Source organism: Marmota flaviventris, chromosome 9, assembly GCF_047511675.1.
Source record: "Marmota flaviventris isolate mMarFla1 chromosome 9, mMarFla1.hap1, whole genome shotgun sequence".
NCBI lineage: Eukaryota > Metazoa > Chordata > Mammalia > Rodentia > Sciuridae > Marmota > Marmota flaviventris.
This window is the reverse complement of record NC_092506.1, coordinates 96,999,005-97,015,988: the sequence shown is the minus strand read 5'-3', so window position 1 is coordinate 97,015,988 and position 16,984 is coordinate 96,999,005. Positions and strand designations below refer to the sequence as shown.

The 16,984-nt window shown below is 34.8% G+C and overlaps 2 protein-coding genes across 3 annotated transcripts in view; both read right to left on the bottom strand.

Annotated features, from left to right (window-relative positions):
• Positions 1-5,790, bottom strand: part of Bco2 (beta-carotene oxygenase 2) — a 29,868-nt gene extending 24,078 nt beyond the window's left edge. Inside the window, exons 1-2 of one of the 2 annotated variants that reach the window (XM_027930678.2) lie at positions 5,477-5,790; positions 1,012-1,216 (exon numbers count right to left, since the gene is read on the bottom strand). In XM_027930678.2, the coding sequence (XP_027786479.1) occupies positions 1,012-1,216; positions 5,477-5,564 (293 nt within the window). In that variant the 5' untranslated portion in view covers positions 5,565-5,790. The remainder of the gene's footprint in view (positions 1-1,011; positions 1,217-5,476) is intronic. The other variant, XM_071616708.1, reaches the window with a different exon arrangement.
• Positions 5,791-8,676: 2,886 nt separating this feature from the next.
• Positions 8,677-16,984, bottom strand: part of Tex12 (testis expressed 12) — a 62,244-nt gene continuing 53,936 nt past the window's right edge. Inside the window, exons 2-5 of the mRNA XM_071617172.1 lie at positions 11,889-11,967; positions 10,315-10,426; positions 10,173-10,224; positions 8,677-9,224 (exon numbers count right to left, since the gene is read on the bottom strand). Coding sequence (XP_071473273.1) covers positions 9,080-9,224; positions 10,173-10,224; positions 10,315-10,426; positions 11,889-11,948 — 369 coding nt within the window. The 5' untranslated portion in view covers positions 11,949-11,967 and the 3' untranslated portion in view covers positions 8,677-9,079. The remainder of the gene's footprint in view (positions 9,225-10,172; positions 10,225-10,314; positions 10,427-11,888; positions 11,968-16,984) is intronic.

Below are 16,984 nucleotides of genomic sequence, written 5' to 3'. Positions count from 1 at the left end.
ACAGGAGATCTAGTGTGCATCTGGACGATAAGAATGAGACCTGGAAAGATTGGGGAAGATAGTTAAGAGAGTTAATGCTAAGATGCTGAGCAAAAATAGATGTGGCTGATAGCTAAATTATGGAGCCAACTCAGATGTCCTTCAGTAGATGAATGGATAGGGAAACTTTGGTATACATACACAATGGAACATTATTCAGCATTAAAAGAGAATAAAATCATGGCATTTGAAGGTAAAAGGATGGAGTTGGAGAAAATCATGTTAAGTGAAGTACGCCAATTCCAAAAAACCAAGTGTTTTTGGAATGTTTTCTTTGATATGAGGATGCTGATCATAATGGCAATGAGGGGTGGGGGTGGAGCATTGGAGGAATGGAGGAACTTTAGATAGGGCAAAGGGGAGGGAGGGAGGGGAAGTAAGGGAGCAAGGAAGTAGGAATGATGGTGGAATGAGTTAGACATCATTACCCTAAGTACATGTATGAAGACACGAATGGTGTGAAAATACTTTGTGTACAATCAGTGACTTGAAAAATTGTGCTCTATATGTGTAATATGAAATGAATTGCATTCTGCCATCATGTATAACAAATTAGAATAAATAAATAATTTAATTAAAAAAAAAAAAGATGTGGCCAGTATAAGGAACTGAAAGAGGGCATTGCATCTGGGGAGTATGGGGTGCAAGCAAGAATGGTAGGAGGTAAAGACACTGCTGTCCTTCAACTTGTGATGCAACAGCTTGGTAGTCACACAGTCCTGCCACTTCTCTTTTGGCATAAACTTTGAGGGCTTCAAATTTACAATATTCTGCAGAATAGGAAAAGAAAGACATTTAAAAAACAATTAAGTCTTGTTGTTTTTTTTTCTCCACTAGGCTATACTTTCTGTCCTGTAATCACAGGAACTGAATGACAATGTTTGCATAAGAGAAAAAGAAGATATTAATTCCTATTCCACAGAATCAGCCCGTTCCCAAAAATCTACATTGTTCTCCAAAATGTAGGCTTACTTATCCTTCCCAAATTCGAATTTTCCAGGTCCAACCCGAAGTAGATAGCCATGGAGCCACTCAGGAATGTGTCCCTTGACTTGAGCAGAGATGATCTGCACAGTCTCCTCCACCGTGGTCAGCAGTGGTGCAATACATGGCAAATTCTGCCGCTGCCCCAAGAGGGTTTTTTTCTGATGAGTATTTTCCATGTATGTCTTCAAAACTGTGAAGAGAAAGCCAAAGGACAACACAAAAAAAAATTGCCAGATTTTCTATAAACATGCCTATTGACCCATAAGCAATAATCTATAGACTGACAGCTTAAGGGAAATGTGAACCTAACATCAAATGGTCTCCAAATCCTTCCCTCTGCTTCCTCATTCTCAGACTACCAAAACTGGTTCTCCACTTTTGAGCCACAAAAATCTTTCTTTTGTTTCTTGCAGTACTAATCTGCCTAAGAATTAACTCAAGACTTTATTTTCTCATTCCTCATAGTTGAGCAATGCTTATCTTTTTACAAGGATCACTCTACATGCTAACCCTAGATGTGCTAATAACAACTTCACTGTTAAAATTTAAAATGATTGGGCTGAGGTTGTAGCTCAGTGGTGGAGCACTTGCCTAGCATGTGTGAAGCACTGGGTTTGATCATCAGCACCACATAAAAATAAATAAAGGTATTGTGTCCATCTATAACAACAACATCAAAATTTAAATGACCACCATTCAATATTATCATAATGACCTTGACCCCAGTATTTTAGATATACTAGAATGTGATCTCAAAAATTTATAGTGATTTCTGTGAATTTGATATGATGTCAAATTTAATTTTTTCTATTTTTTAATATTTCTTTTAGTTGTAGATGGACACAATAACTTTATTTTATTTATTTATTTTTATGTGGTGCTGAGGATCAAACCCAGTGCCTCACACATGCGAGGCAAGCACTCTACCACTGAGCTACAGCCCTAGCCCCTAATTTCTTCCATTTTAATAGCATGTAGATGAAAGGAGATGGTATTTTCTATGAAAGTGGTATAATAAATTAATTTATGCAGTGATACTCATTATGAGATTACCAGAAGTTCAAAAACTACAAGAAGTAAAACTCATATATTCAGAAGCTGAAATTATCCCTAATATTTCATACTTACTGAGTGTTCACAAGACAGTATTGCTTAATGCAGAAGGGTAATCAATGCAAATAATCAATCAAATATATAAAATACAATCCTTTATTTTTTTCATAAAAGTTTAACAGTGATACAGAAGTTGAAAGTAGAAAAATAAACAAACACATATGGATATCATTCCCCTGACTAAATGAGATTTGCATTCTTTAGGCAGATATTCAGTTCAGAGGCACACGAGAACTTTTACTTTCCTGCATGTAACAATTCAGTCAAGCCCAACTATTTCCTGATTTCCCAAATAAAATTCACTTTCATTCTGTATGTCCTTCCCAAAACTTCTCCTTTAAAAAACTCTACATATTGCACAAGTTCTATCTCAAATGTTACTTCCTTTAAAAGGAAGCACAGTGTAATATTTAAGACTGTAGGCTCAAATTCTGCCTGGCTCCAGACTTCTTGGTTTCAAATCTTGGTCACTTCCCAAACAGACTCTCAACCTCTCTGTCCTATTTCCTCCTTTATATTTGGGGAAATAATAATTCTCATCATACCTAAAGCTATAAGTAAATGAGTTAGAATACAATAAATACTCAAAAGTATTAGGTATTATCATTTATATAGCTTTTAATGAATAATCCAATAAGATTTACTATATATCTTCTTTCTTGGAATTACTTTATTCATTTAACAAGTGCCAGGCACTGCTGAAGGATAAAAAGCATTAGAAACTTCACTCTACTCTGCTTAGTAAAAAAACAGATTATTGATAATAAGTGATTTGTTAAACATTGTTTCTCAAAGTCCAGTCCGAGGACTATTTGCAAAGAAATAGTACCTGATGTTGTTGCTAAAATGCAAACTCCTGGACACAACTCTGTACATAATAAATCAGAATCTCTGGAAGAAAGCAATCCGGTATTCTTAGGCATATTTAAGTTTGGGAACCATATTATTAGAGGTTTTTTAAAAAATTTTTTAGTTGTAGATGGACACAATACCTTTTTATTTATTTATTTTTATGTGGTGCTGAGGATTGAACCCAGTGCACCTCACACATTCTAGGAAAGCGCTCTACCACTGAGCCATGACTCCAGCCCTTAAAAGAGGTATTAAGATGCTGCTTTTTAAAAAAAAAAAAAAAGAGAGAGAGAGAGAGAAAGAAGCAAACCTATTTATTTTATCCTACTTTTATTAACATTATATAGATTTGTCTTATTTTCCTTCTTATTCTTCTCTTAAATTAAAATAAATTCCTTGAAGTCAGGTATTGTACTCATCTCACTTTTTTAAGTAAAATTAAATTGGATAACCTGATTAGGTGCTTATCTGAGTACAGATGCATTTGAAACATTTACATTTTAGAAAGTATTTTTATGTCTATATGTTCTATACTCCATGTTGTTGGCAATATAGTACATGCTCTTCAAACTTTCTGTGGTACTTGATATTGTTGTCAACATCTCTTCAAACCCCTTTCTATTCTTGGCTTCCGACACACTGTACTATTCTGACTTTCCTGCTCTCTTTCTCACAACTCTGTGCTTTATGCCAGCTTTGTTGCTTATTAACTGACAACTTGGGCATATTCCTTAATCTCTCTGAACTTCAGGTTTTTCAATGATAAAGTGGGAATAAAAAGAGGTTAACACTTCCTGTTCATGTCGATCTCATAATTAAATATAATGATACTTTCTAAATGTTAATTCCCTTTATTGGCTCCTTTTCCCTTATCACCACATAAATCTTCCTAAGGTGTCACCTTGAACCTTTATTCTTTCATCTCAGCATTTTCACTTGTAATCTCTATCTAGTTTCAATTCACCAATTACTTCTAGCAAGTGACTCTTAAACATGTCAAAATATAATTCTTTATTTACCCCTTCCAAATAAATTTTTTCACCAGCCACATCACCCAGCTGATCTCTGTAAGCTTTGAATTCATTTTGTGCACTCCCCTCGCATTCACTAAATGGTTAAGTTTTGCTGACTATACCAACACTGGGCCAGTAGGGGATGTTAAGGAGAGAACATAGGTGGCCAATATAAATTATTAGGGCTCAAAAGTCTGCAAGAGTGCCTAGGGGAAATTGTAAAGATTTTGAACAGCTCCTCCCTCCTGGACAACTCCCTCTATTTTTTTCCTGAACCGGTCCTCAGCACAGATGCCTCAACTTCACTTTCATACCAGTCACTTCCTTCTTACTGTTCTAATTTGGGCTCTCACCTCTTAACTGGATATTATAGCAGCCTCCTAATTGGAAGGAGAAATTAGGGAATCAAATTATTTTCTACACCACAGCTTCCTAATTAGTGGGCTTATTATCCCCTTTGTGTTTGGGATGGCCAAAGGCCTTCAGCTCTAAATAGCACATCTGCAGGACTGCAGATCCCATCCAATTTTGCATGGTTAAAAATATTACCATATTTTTATGTCATTCTGCCTCTTGATAATGTCTTTTACTCCAGCCTACCTGGACCAGTCCTATTTTCTTCTTATCATAATCATAACATTCTCATTCACGAGGATAACATTCTCATAACACAAGGATATTTCTCGTGTTCTTCAGATGGAATTCACATATCTAACTCATCCTTCAAGATCCAGTTTCCATGTCACCTGCTTCCTAAGCATGGCATTCCCATTTCCTATAGCAAGAACTGATTCTCCTGAGTCTGAAATCACAAAGAAGCAATTTATAGCTCTTATAGTCCTTGTGTTATTTCCTGTCTTGTATGTTTTAGATGAATATGTTCTACAAACTCTACCACCAGTATTCCTCGAGTACAGGATCTGGCTTTTGTCTCCCCTCTTCTTCCAGTACCTATTACTTTGCATAATGCAAGCAAAGTTATTGGATTAAATAATTATACAATTCATAGTGCATATGGGTTAGATTTCTGACAGTTCTATATGAGCCAATTCCAAGAAATAAAATCATGAAACAATAGTAGAAATATAATTGAAAAAGAAGGTTTGAAGGCAATTCCCCAGAATGCAAATAGAAAAACCAAATATTTACATTAGAACATGTGGCAGTGATTTCCAATTTAGAAAAGTCTGAATAGTAAATATCCTTCCTATTATAGATCCAAGAAAATCCCTAAACCTGAATCCTACCCCTATATTTTGTATAAAACATGAACATGAGGACTGTTTCCCTAACAATAAACAAACAAATCCTGACTGGGCCTTCCTTCACTTCTGGCTCTGCAGAGTTGCTGCCTGTATCTGCTCTGCACAGAAAGGGAAAGCTTCAAAAGCCTTCAGTAATCTTCGGGAACGAAGCAGAGAGTCTTAAGTACAGACTGGCAGGAAAAGGAAAAGAAAGGGTAAATCCCCTACCTGGGAGCCGGTACACTGCCACAGAAAGAAAACCTACTGCAGTGGTAGAACGATTCCTGACAAAATGGAGAAATATTTGAAAACACATTTTTTAATTTGTTCAGTAGCTGCAGATCCTGTGATTTCAAACGCTTACACTCACCGGCAGTCACAGTTGGAAGAAACACTAAACAATGAACGCTCACAGAACTTCCTGGGTTGTCCCTGACTCTCCAGGGTTGTCCCTGGCTCAGTGACAGAATGGGATGGGGAGGGGAGGTAAGGGGTGGAGCTTCAAAACACCAGTAATCTCTCCTTGTCTCATCTCCAGAGCAAATATCCCAACAAACTATCTATAATAAGGAGTCTTTCGTTTTGAAATATTAAAATTGTATCACCAATAGTAGACTCCCTTTTTAAACTTTCTTCTATCTTTACACTATTGGTAGGTCAGTTGATTTGGATCCAAGGTGATCACCTTCATTGTGCCATTCCTCTCTTCTGAAAGATTCAAACACAAAATAAAGTCCAAATTTAAGACTGTCAATAAAGGATTCTACAATCAAGAAACAACTTACCTTTCATTCTTTGCCTTTCTATCATTTCATACCTTTTCAATCGTTGATTTTACAAACATTTTTTGACAACATAGTACCACAGGGCATACCCTGTGAAGGTATGCCCACCATAAAAAATACATATATGATTTTATTACTTTAACAAACATTTTTGAACACCAGTCTATTGAATACTATGATACAAAGTAAGAATACCAAAAAACAAGAGTCAGCCCCTGCTCTCCAGCAGTTTAGATGATAACTATTCCCCATTATGAATTCTCATCTCTGCAAAGTGCCTAACTACCATGATGTGCTGTGGTTCTTCTATGCCCTTAAACAAGCTTTTCCCTGTCTGAAATAGTCTACCTTCTTTCATTTTCAGAAATCCAACTCAAAATCTACTTCCCAAGGGCTGTGGATGTAGTTCAGTGGTAGAGTGCTTGCATAGCATGCTCATGGACCTGGGTTCAATCTCCACCACTGCAAAAAAAAAAAAAAAAAATTTTTGACCCCCTTTCCAGTTCTAGTAACTCCCATAGAGATGCTTTAAACATTAGCATGTCATGTCTTCCTAGCAAAATTTTAAGTGTATTTCAATAAAGGAGTGGTGAAAAATGTCAAAAGGCAGTTTATTAAACTATTCTATACTTTCCACAGTGCCTAACATAGTATAATACACAAAGCTGATTCAATATATGTTGTGATTAGTGTCAATGATAAATAATTTTAAAATGTTTGAAATTTATTAAAATGATAAAGAGTGATTCCTGCAACAGTATATTGCAGTTGTGAAATTATTCTTATTTATATGGGTGGTACAAAAATCATCAAAATGTGACTTTTAAAAAATAAGCCTTAATTATTAAGGTTTTAGGCATTTTGGTACTAGAAGGTGGCCATTCTGAATAGTAAAGACACTGTGACTTAAAATATGAGTTCCTTAGTCTTAATCTCAACAAATGAAATTACCCAATAAATTTTCTGGAATTATAAAGGGAATAACCAGATGCTGAACAATAATGATACTATAAAATATATAACAAGTATATTATAAAATTCAATTTGAAATAATCTGTTGACCTTATTTTTAATAATAATAATAATAATAATAATAATAAATGCTTAGCAAAACTAAGAGTATTTCTTAAAGATAGTAGGTCAACAGAGTCATCTTTCTATTTCAAACATAAAGAACTCTAATAAAATGACTCAAGATTCAGGTGAGGGGCTGGGAATGTGGCTCAAGCGGTAGCGCGCTCACCTGGCATTCTCGGGGTGCTGGGTTCAATCCTCAGCACCACATAAAAATAAAATAAAGATGTGTGTCCACCAAAAACTAAAAAATATAAATATTAAAAAGTTCTCTCTCTCTCTCTCTCTTTAAAAAAAAAAGGATTCAGGTGATATGTCATATTAACTCAAATATCATCTTTGGTTGTTATTAAATTTTTTAAAATTTCATTTCTTTTTTTATTAGTATTTTTTAATTGTAGTGAACACAATACCTTTATTTTATTTATTTATTTTTATGTGGTGCTGAAGATCGAACCCAGGGCCTCACACATGCTAGGCGAGTGCTCCACCACTGAGCCACAACCCCAGGCGCCTAAAAATTTCATTTCTAAGTTATTTTGTTGACCTCTAATCTATCCTATTCCAGCAGTGTATATCTCAACCAACCCAATAATTTTTTCCATATACCCTTTTATTCTAATTTGTTATATATATATATGACAGCAGAATGCATTACAGTTCATATTACACATATAGAGCACAATTTTTCATATCTCTGTTTGTATACAAAGTATATTCACACCATTCATGTCTTCATACATGTACTTAGGGTAATGATGTCCATCTTATTCCAACTTCTTTCCTACCCCCACATATACCCAACTTTTTAAATTTATTTATAAATTTATAAATTTTTTCATCCTCTCCAGTATGAGTATTGATATAATGTTTATGCCTTAAAACAGTGAGATTTAATTTTAGAGCTTAGAACACAGCAAGGCAAACAAGCTATCTTCTTTAAAAATACCAATTCTCTGTGATACTGTTTGCAAATGTGTCCAAATTTGTTATTGCTTTTACTGGAAAAACAGACATATAGAAAAATGAATTATCTGTGATTGAAAAATGGGTACTGTGATTTTTATAAATCTGACAATTATAGTTTTCCTATGCAATTTATATATCAATATAGTTTGAATAAAATTATAGCAGTACTTTATTTACATCAAAGGAAGAATATTTTTAGCCTGATGAATAACACTAGAGATCTTCTAAATTCAATTTCTAAATTACACAATTGAAATGACCTGGACATCCTGTTGTTAAGCTAATCTCCTTACTGCTGTATCATTAATCTCTAGTCCATACCACACTGCTCTAAGGCTTCTAAATATAATCACTAACTGCATACATTGATCTGGTTGATGTGTATAAAAAGCCACTCACACAAGGTTCTAGTTAGTAATTTCTGGGTTTTATTTTAGCACAGAAACATATTTTAAACCAAGTTTGTATTAGTTATATATAATAATGGTGAAAATAATCAAATAATATTAAATAACAATAGCACATAGTTATACTGTTTTACATACTTAGAAACTGAACAAATTACCTTTAATGCTTTAATATTCTTTTATAAGACTGGCCATAAAAAATTTTACATTATGTCCCAAATTATTTGCTTTTTAAACAAAACATTCTGTAAGAAAAAAGTATAATATTGTTACACATAATCAAATTAACTGAATTCTCCTTTAGAAGCTTAAGAAAGGTTTTAGGAAAAAGAAGAAAGAAAAGAATTCATGTATGATTTAAATAATTTACATTTTTATAAAATATGCCAAACATTTGACCTTTAAGAGAAAAGTTACATATTTCATATTAACGTTAAGTTTAAAGGCCCTTTTAAATCTAGAAAAACATTCAAGGAGTTTCCTCTTCTTTAAGATCTACATTTTTTTTAACAACTAGAAAGCCTTCAGAACATACATGTCATTCTTTCATTATAACAATATGTTTCAATCCCCAGCTTATCTTAAGTTTAAACATTTTATCCGTGCAGTGTATTTGCAATCACTGTAAACCTCTGTCTCAGGAGCTCTCTTTTTTGTATGAGAAAGTTTTCAATAATATCTGCTTCTTTAAAGAGTCCGTCTATCTCATCAATGTAAGATGCATCTATTGCTGCTCTCTCACTAATAGGGAATAAAAAGTTTTATGGTAAACTAAATAGTTGCATAGTCTATAAACATTATCATGATAATGTTCTTTATTAAACAAGATTTGTTAATTATTTCATTTAAATGACTATGTGCATGAGATAGCTTTATTAATTTACTAAGAAAATGTTAAATTAGTCTCAAAAACATTTTTGACTACTCACAGTCTCCTGACACAGCAGAAAGCATGCATAATACTTATAATCTTATACATTATAATACTAATATTAAATTATATAAGTGATTTTTACAGCCATACAAACTATTACTCAAGTATGATGACTATCTAGTAGTTTTTTTAAAAATCGCCTTATATTCACCATAATCTTACGCCAATTAAATACCTAAATTCAGTCTTCAAATACAAAGATAAAAAGACACGATAGGGGCTTGGGTTGTGGCTCAGTAGTAGAGTGCTCGTCTAGCACATTCAAGGCCCTCGGTTAGATCCTCAGCACCACATAAAAACAAATAAACCAAATAAAGGTATTGTGTCCAACTACAACTAAAAAATATATATATTTTAAAAAGACATGATAAAATATAAGATAAAGTATATGAAATAACATCATATTTAATATCACGCTATAATAATTAACTTCACTGAATGGTATTTTTCTCAAAAAGGCATTTATATAAAAGTTTAAATGCAATATCATCTAAGTAAGAGGTCAAGACATATGCAGTCTAGTTTTGGCTTTGGCATTACCAAAACAAAGGATGTTTAGTGGAAAATTTGGGTTTATTCCCTGAAAATAACCAACTAATATATCACAAGGAATTGAGATAGAATAAAAAAATTTCCAAAGTTTAATTACTTGAAAGGTTTCTCAGCAACAGAATTAAACTTCCCATTACAGAATTTCCAAGAGACAAATACTATTTCTAACATAAAGACCCAAGAAAATATACTTTAATACTTGCCTTAAGATCTTTGCATACGTAGACAACATTAGATTAATTTCCTTGCTCATATCTGTTTAAAGAATCGTTGATTAAGTTATGAAATATAATAAACATGCATGATATAATCAGTATATAGAAATATAATCATTTTATATATCACCATTTAAATCTTTCTCTAAGGTTTCATCTTTATAAAACAGTCCAGAACATTCAGAGAAAGATGAATCCGATTTTCCAAGAGAGGACAGCTGTGGGCTATCTGGCATTTGAGACTAAAAGAAGAAAGTAAAGAAGTATCATTATGTTTATTTAAAAAGCAAAATATATTATATATATTTTTTTCTAATATATATATACAATATATATATTAGAAAAATCAAACAGAAATTACATACTAGTCATTTGAAATTTTTTTATCAAGGAAACTTTTAGGACTAAGAAGTACTTTGCTCAACTTTTAGGACTAAGAAGTATGTTGCTAAACTTTCAGGACTAAAAAGTACCTTTGTCTTGATTTTAGATTAGATTTTGAATATGGTTTTAATCCCTTGATGAAAATTTATCTTGTATCTTGAGCCATTGGAGATGTTCACAGCAACACTGTTATGGTTTAGATCTGAAATGTTCCCCCAAAACTCATCTGTTGAAGGCTTGGTCCCCAGTGCAGTAATGTCCAAAGATGGAAAAATGGGGAAGTAATTGGATCATGAGGGCTCTGTCCTTATCAGTGAGTTAATCCACTGACATCTGAATAGACTACTGGAGTTGATGAGAACTGTAAACAGGTGGGGCATCATTGAAGGAAGCAGGTCACTGGAGTCATGCCTTGGAGTCAATATCTTGTTCCTGAACCTTCCCTCCCACCCCCCCCCTACATCCCCCTGCTTCCTGGTTGCCATAAACTGACAAGTTTTCTTCTACCATACCTTTCCACCATGTGTTCTACCTCACCTTAGGCCTAGCAGACCATGAACTGAAACCATGAACCTAAGAACCTAAGAAATTGTTTTTCTCAGGTATTTGTCACAGTGACAAAAAGCTAACACAAATATAGTGGTTATCATTGGAAAAATAACCAAATACTTGCAAAATTTTGCAACATATTATAATTTTCAAGGGGGCAAATAATGTCCCAAATGCAACAGATTAATTGGTGAAGGCAGTGATGAAGGACTAAATACAGAGCTTTTCTTTTAAAAGATTAATAACTATAGTACCTAGGTGTCTTACTTATCATTGCAAAAAAAAAGTCCTATGTATCATAAAGGTCTGGACTCACTTCTGTCTCTAGATCACAAACTAGCAAAAAGAAGTCTCCCAATAGTTTCCTGGAAATCTAAAATTAGTGAAAAAACAACTGGAGTCCACATAGTTCCTTCTAGGACAATCCTAGCTCTGGGTATATGTATTAAATTCCATTCAACAACAAAAGTTTGGGTTTTTGTGGGTTTTTTGGTTTTTGTTGTTTTGTTTTGGTACTAGAGATTAAACTCCAGGGTGCTCTACCACTAAGCCCCTTTTTAAATCTTTTTTTATTTTTATTTTCAGACAGAGTTTCACTAAATTGCCCAAACTGGCCTTGAACTTGCAACCCTCCTGCCTCAACCTCCAGAGTAGCTGGGATAACAGGTGTGCACCACTGTGCTCAATGATTGGCACATTCTTAAAAGGAAGAAATTTAAGAAGTATGTAAAATAGAATAAAAGATTAAGACTCTAGGAACACACAGCTTACCTCCAATTCTCTTGTTCTCTTGCAATTTCTAGAATCAGGCTTTACAAGATGATTTGCCATAATATTCTGGAGGCAAAAACTGTAAGTTTAGAACAGTATCAAATTTACGTACAGTTCTCTTGAATCCCTTCCTTTTCCTGCTATTTATTTAGGGTCTCACAATTGACCATTTACTTAAATTTAATTTCCCCTTTCTTTAATTTATCCTAACAACTGTTTAGGATAAGACTTTGATTTTTTTAAGACTTTGATTACTGCACTGCCTTCATTCAAAAACCTTTCACTATCCATTGCTTCAAGGTAAGTTCAAATTCTAATATATGCTCTACCATCTGAAGCCAACCTACTATTCTCATCATTCTCAACTCTTCCTTTATATACACTCAGCAGCCAAACTAGTCTCTGGCATTTGTATCTTGTTTTAGGACTAGCTCATTTGGATTCTTCTAACTTCACAAAATCTTAATGTTGAAGTAGATCTTACAGTTCATCAGATCTTACAGTTTATCTTATTCAATGTATCTTTTTTTCCACAATTGAGAAAACAGGAACAGAGATGTTTAACCAAGTTCAAACAAGTCAGCCTGTGCCAGACCAGAAACAACTCTTCTAGTTTGAAGTTGCTTCTATAGTCCTATCTTATCTTACCATAGCATAATATTGTTTTCCCATAAAATGTTTGGTTTTGGTTTTTGGTCGGTTTTCTTTTCTTTTCCCTAAATTCTAAAGGTATTTTTTTTCTAGAAGTTTGTGATACTCAGTTTAAACTTAAATAAAAAGTGTTGGAACCTAAGAGAGTGTAGTCTCTACATCAGAGTGATCTACATTCAAGTTATCAAGTTACTTTTTTAAAAACTATGCTGAGTTGGACAATTACAGTGAATCTAATTAGTCACATTACTATGCATATATGACAGCAAAAGCAAAACCAATTTGTAAAGAAAGATATTTGTAATATATGAAAAATGTTCAACATTTCTAACAATTAAGGAAATGTAAATCAAAACCACATTGAGATTCCATCTCACTCCAGTCAAAATGGTAATTATGAAATGTTGGTGAGGATGTGGGGAGAAAGGTACATTCACAAATTGCTGATGGGACTCCAAATTAGTGCAGTCACTCTGGAAGGCAGTATGCAGATTACTCAAAAAACTAGGAACAGAACCATCATATGATCCAGCTATCCCACTCATTCATATATACCCAAAAGATCAACCACATCAATGTTTATAGCAGCTAAATTCACAACAGCCAGACTATGTAATTAACCTAGGTGGCCTTTAATAGATGAATGGATAAAGAAAATGTAGCATATATACAATGGAGTATTACTCAGCCATGAAAAAGTATAAAATTCTGTCACTTGCTGGTAAATGGATGGAACTGGAGACTATAATGCTAAGTGAAATAAATCAGACTCAGAAAGTCCAGGGTCAAATTATTTCTGGAAACTAATCTAAAATGGGTTGAGGGAGAGGGGGAAAAAATGGTAGGTGGGGAATGCCATCAAAATGAAAGATAGTCGAGCAGAAAGAGGGATTGAGGGGAAGGGAGGAGAAGTGGGATAACAGGGAAAACGGGGGAATAAATCTGACCTAACTTTCCAATGTACATATATGAATACAATACAATGAATCTCCTCATTATATATATCCACAAGATACTAAATTTTTTTAAGAACTGTAAATAGAGATCAGTAGAGTAGATGAAAAGGAACAGAGGAGGGGGGGTAAATACTGAGGACTGAATTGGAGCAAACTATACTCTATGCATTTATAATTACGTCAAAATAAACCTTAATGTTATATGTAACTATTATGAACCAATTAAAAAGTTTAAAAGTAGAAAAATGTTTAGTGAATTCAGTATAGTATTTCCACACCCCTGCTAATATCTTTATAGTATATAAGTTTAAGTACTATCATAGTAACATAACACATAGAAAATACTACACATGCACAACAGCGCCGACTTTGCCTTGGGAGCGGGAAAATGTGTCAGAGAAGCCAGCAGGCAAGCACTGATCCCCTCCCTTCCCCTCTCCATGTTCCCTTTTCCTTTTACATCCCCGCTCCTTTCTCAAAGTAACACAATGTGCACTTCTGTCTCTGTAAAAAAAATGTTTGTCTTCCGGTCACAACTTAAGGCCTTGAACTAATTCAGGCCTGACGGACAGGCGGGTTCTCATCCTGTGACAAATATCAGTCACCGCCACTGTCCGCGCTATGCATCTTAGGCGTTGGAAACTAGGTTACTACGAACAACTAACCCCCAGGCCGTATAACACTGTTTTCTTCAATTCTTTTTTCTCAGCGCTACGCTGGCTCTTCAGGCCACTTCTCTCGCCTCCCCTGTCCTCCCGCCCTTCTTCCCAGCCTGTGCTTCGCCCCACTAAAGACCCTGAACAGCCGCTCCCATCCACTCCCACTGCCTCCTGTCCACTCAGGACACACTCTCTGGCGAACTCGTCCCTCCAGTCCCACCACAGAACAGTCTACAAAGCGGCGTCAGGACCTTCCTCGTCAGCAAAAGCACAGCAGTGAGGCCAGACGCGCGTGACTGCGCAGACTCGGCGAGGAGGCCTGGCTCCCGGCAGTCAGCGCGCGGGTCATGTGACGACCCCTGGGCCTCTAGGAGACTGAGGGGCCTCTTGCCGCTTCAGGAAGGAGGCTTGCTCCCGCTCGCCTCGAGCAAGAGTCTTTATGGAACGGGGGTCTTTCCTTTTGTGTGTGTGTGTGTGTGTAAAAGAATTTAAGTGTGTGTGTGTGTGAAAGGATTTAAGTGTGTGTGTGTGTGTGTGTAAAAGAATTTAAATATAAATTCCCCATCCGTGTGATCAAGCTTCTAAATTGATGGGTTCGTTCCCGTCATGTTGTCCTGATACAACTAATTTTTCAGAATCCTACCTTTTAACAGAATTCCTTACTGGATATGTCAATAAGTTTAGTTGACTTAATTGGCAGTAGGTTTCAAAAGTTATTTGTAATAAACGTGGCTCACACACGTGTGGCTTACCCCTATTGGGTGCTTTAACATGGCGACTTTGACCTGCCCTTTCACAAATAAACATTCTAACTTTATGCCTGGGTAGTTGGTGTGGAAGAAAAAACAGCATTATCACTTCATAAGGCAAAGATCAATAACAGCTCCATGAACTTACAGGTACACAATCTTACACCTTAGGGAACTATGTTCAATTCATACACATTTTTCATTTTTTCCCCTTTTGCATTTAAATCTGTTGTCTTCAAGATTTGGAAGTGTTGTATGTACATGTTTTTTACTGATTATAAAAAGCCAACTGTTTAAAGTAAGTCCCTGGAAAATAGACACTGGGATGATTTGCTAATATTGTGAAATATAAGCTGCATGATACTACTAAACTCCACGATTTGGTGAAGTTATTGATAGTTAAGAATCCCAGTCACTGTATGAGGACTAATTGCAATCTGTTGAAAATTTACCTTCAATAGTAAAATGAAGGGAAAAGTGAGAAAGTTTTTATAAAGTCAAGTGTATTCACTTTAAAGGACTAGCCTTTATTACAATATTTGCTCTTCCTTTTGAGGGGGGTGGCATAAAGTGTCCTTTCATGAAATAAAGATGTAAATATTTTTAAATGTTTTAATGTCCTTAATTGTTAAAATATAAAGTTGTCCACTCAGTGTTTATCTCTTTTCCATTGTCATTATTGCTGTTATTTTTAATGGTCCATTAAATTCAAGAGACTGGGAAATGCTGACCTATTTTTCTCTCCCAGCCTTCACATTGTATGATATCTAAATAGATGGTTATCTGCCTGATTTTCATCCTGTAACAAATGGTTCTAAAATATTTCCAAGAAAAAAAATTATTCCAAAAACCCAATGTATTTATGCTGTCATCATCCAATTCAGAGTATACAATAACATTTCATTTTATTTTTAAAAACTCTTCATTGTATAAGAGAACACAAGCTAAATTGATACAAATAATGGATAAGAATAAGCAAGAAAATGTGGAGGGTTATATTGACCCAATGGTTTGAAATGTTCAAAGGAGGATCATCATGGTTGTCTCATTTAATGTTTTAAAAAGACGGATGTACACAGGACACTGAGACATTTGGATTGCTCTATATCAAAGGGGGAAAAACTTAGATATGAATAAATTCTACATCTTGGAGCTAGAAAAAAAATCACTGAGAATGTCTTTGGTATTCTGCTTCTAATCACTTCTTGATCCTACTTCATGCTTTCCTGTTAATTGACCCAAATGGACAATACAACTGGAGGATGAAAATTAGCTATTTCAAATTCAGGCAAATATCCTTCTTAAAAATGTTTTTTTTCCCTTTCTGATAAGTCACCACAGCAAGACCTCTAACCACCCTGCCACAGACTTCCTTTATAATCACTGCTGTGGACATGAAGTTTTTGTGAATTTAGGAAATGCAAACCCTATCTTGTTAAACACACACACATACACACACACACACACACTGAATAACTGCTTATGTAGGCATTTTGTTTCCCAACTCTAGAACCCCTCTGCTTTTGTATCATTTCTATACTGACCAAAAAAAAAACACGCATTCCAATTTTCCTTGCTAGTAAAGTAATACTATTTAGCACAAGTTCATAAAACAATGCTTAAGAAGTTTTGTTTCAGCCAGGTGCAGTGGCACACACCTGTAAGCCCAGCTATTTGAGAGGCTTTTTAAGAACAGTCTTAGCAACTTAGTGGGACCCCCGTTTCAAAATAGAATGGGCCAAGGATGTAGCTCAGTGATAAAGAATCCCAGGTGCAATCCTCAGTCCCCCACAAAACATTTTTGTTTGGGTTATTTTCAAGGTTGTAATGTTCGTACTCAGCTCTTCAAAGTTTTTGTTTTTAGTTGTAGTTGGACACAATACCTTTATTTTATTTATTTTCATGTGGTGCATGAGGAGCTAACCCAGTACCTCACACATGCTAAGCGAGTGCTCTACCTCTGAGCCACAACCCCAGCCCCTCGAAGTTATGTTGTAGAAAACCATTTTTAAAGAATTGAATATAATCCCTAAGAGACATCTCCCTAAATCATATTTCAAATATTTTCATTAGGAATTTTG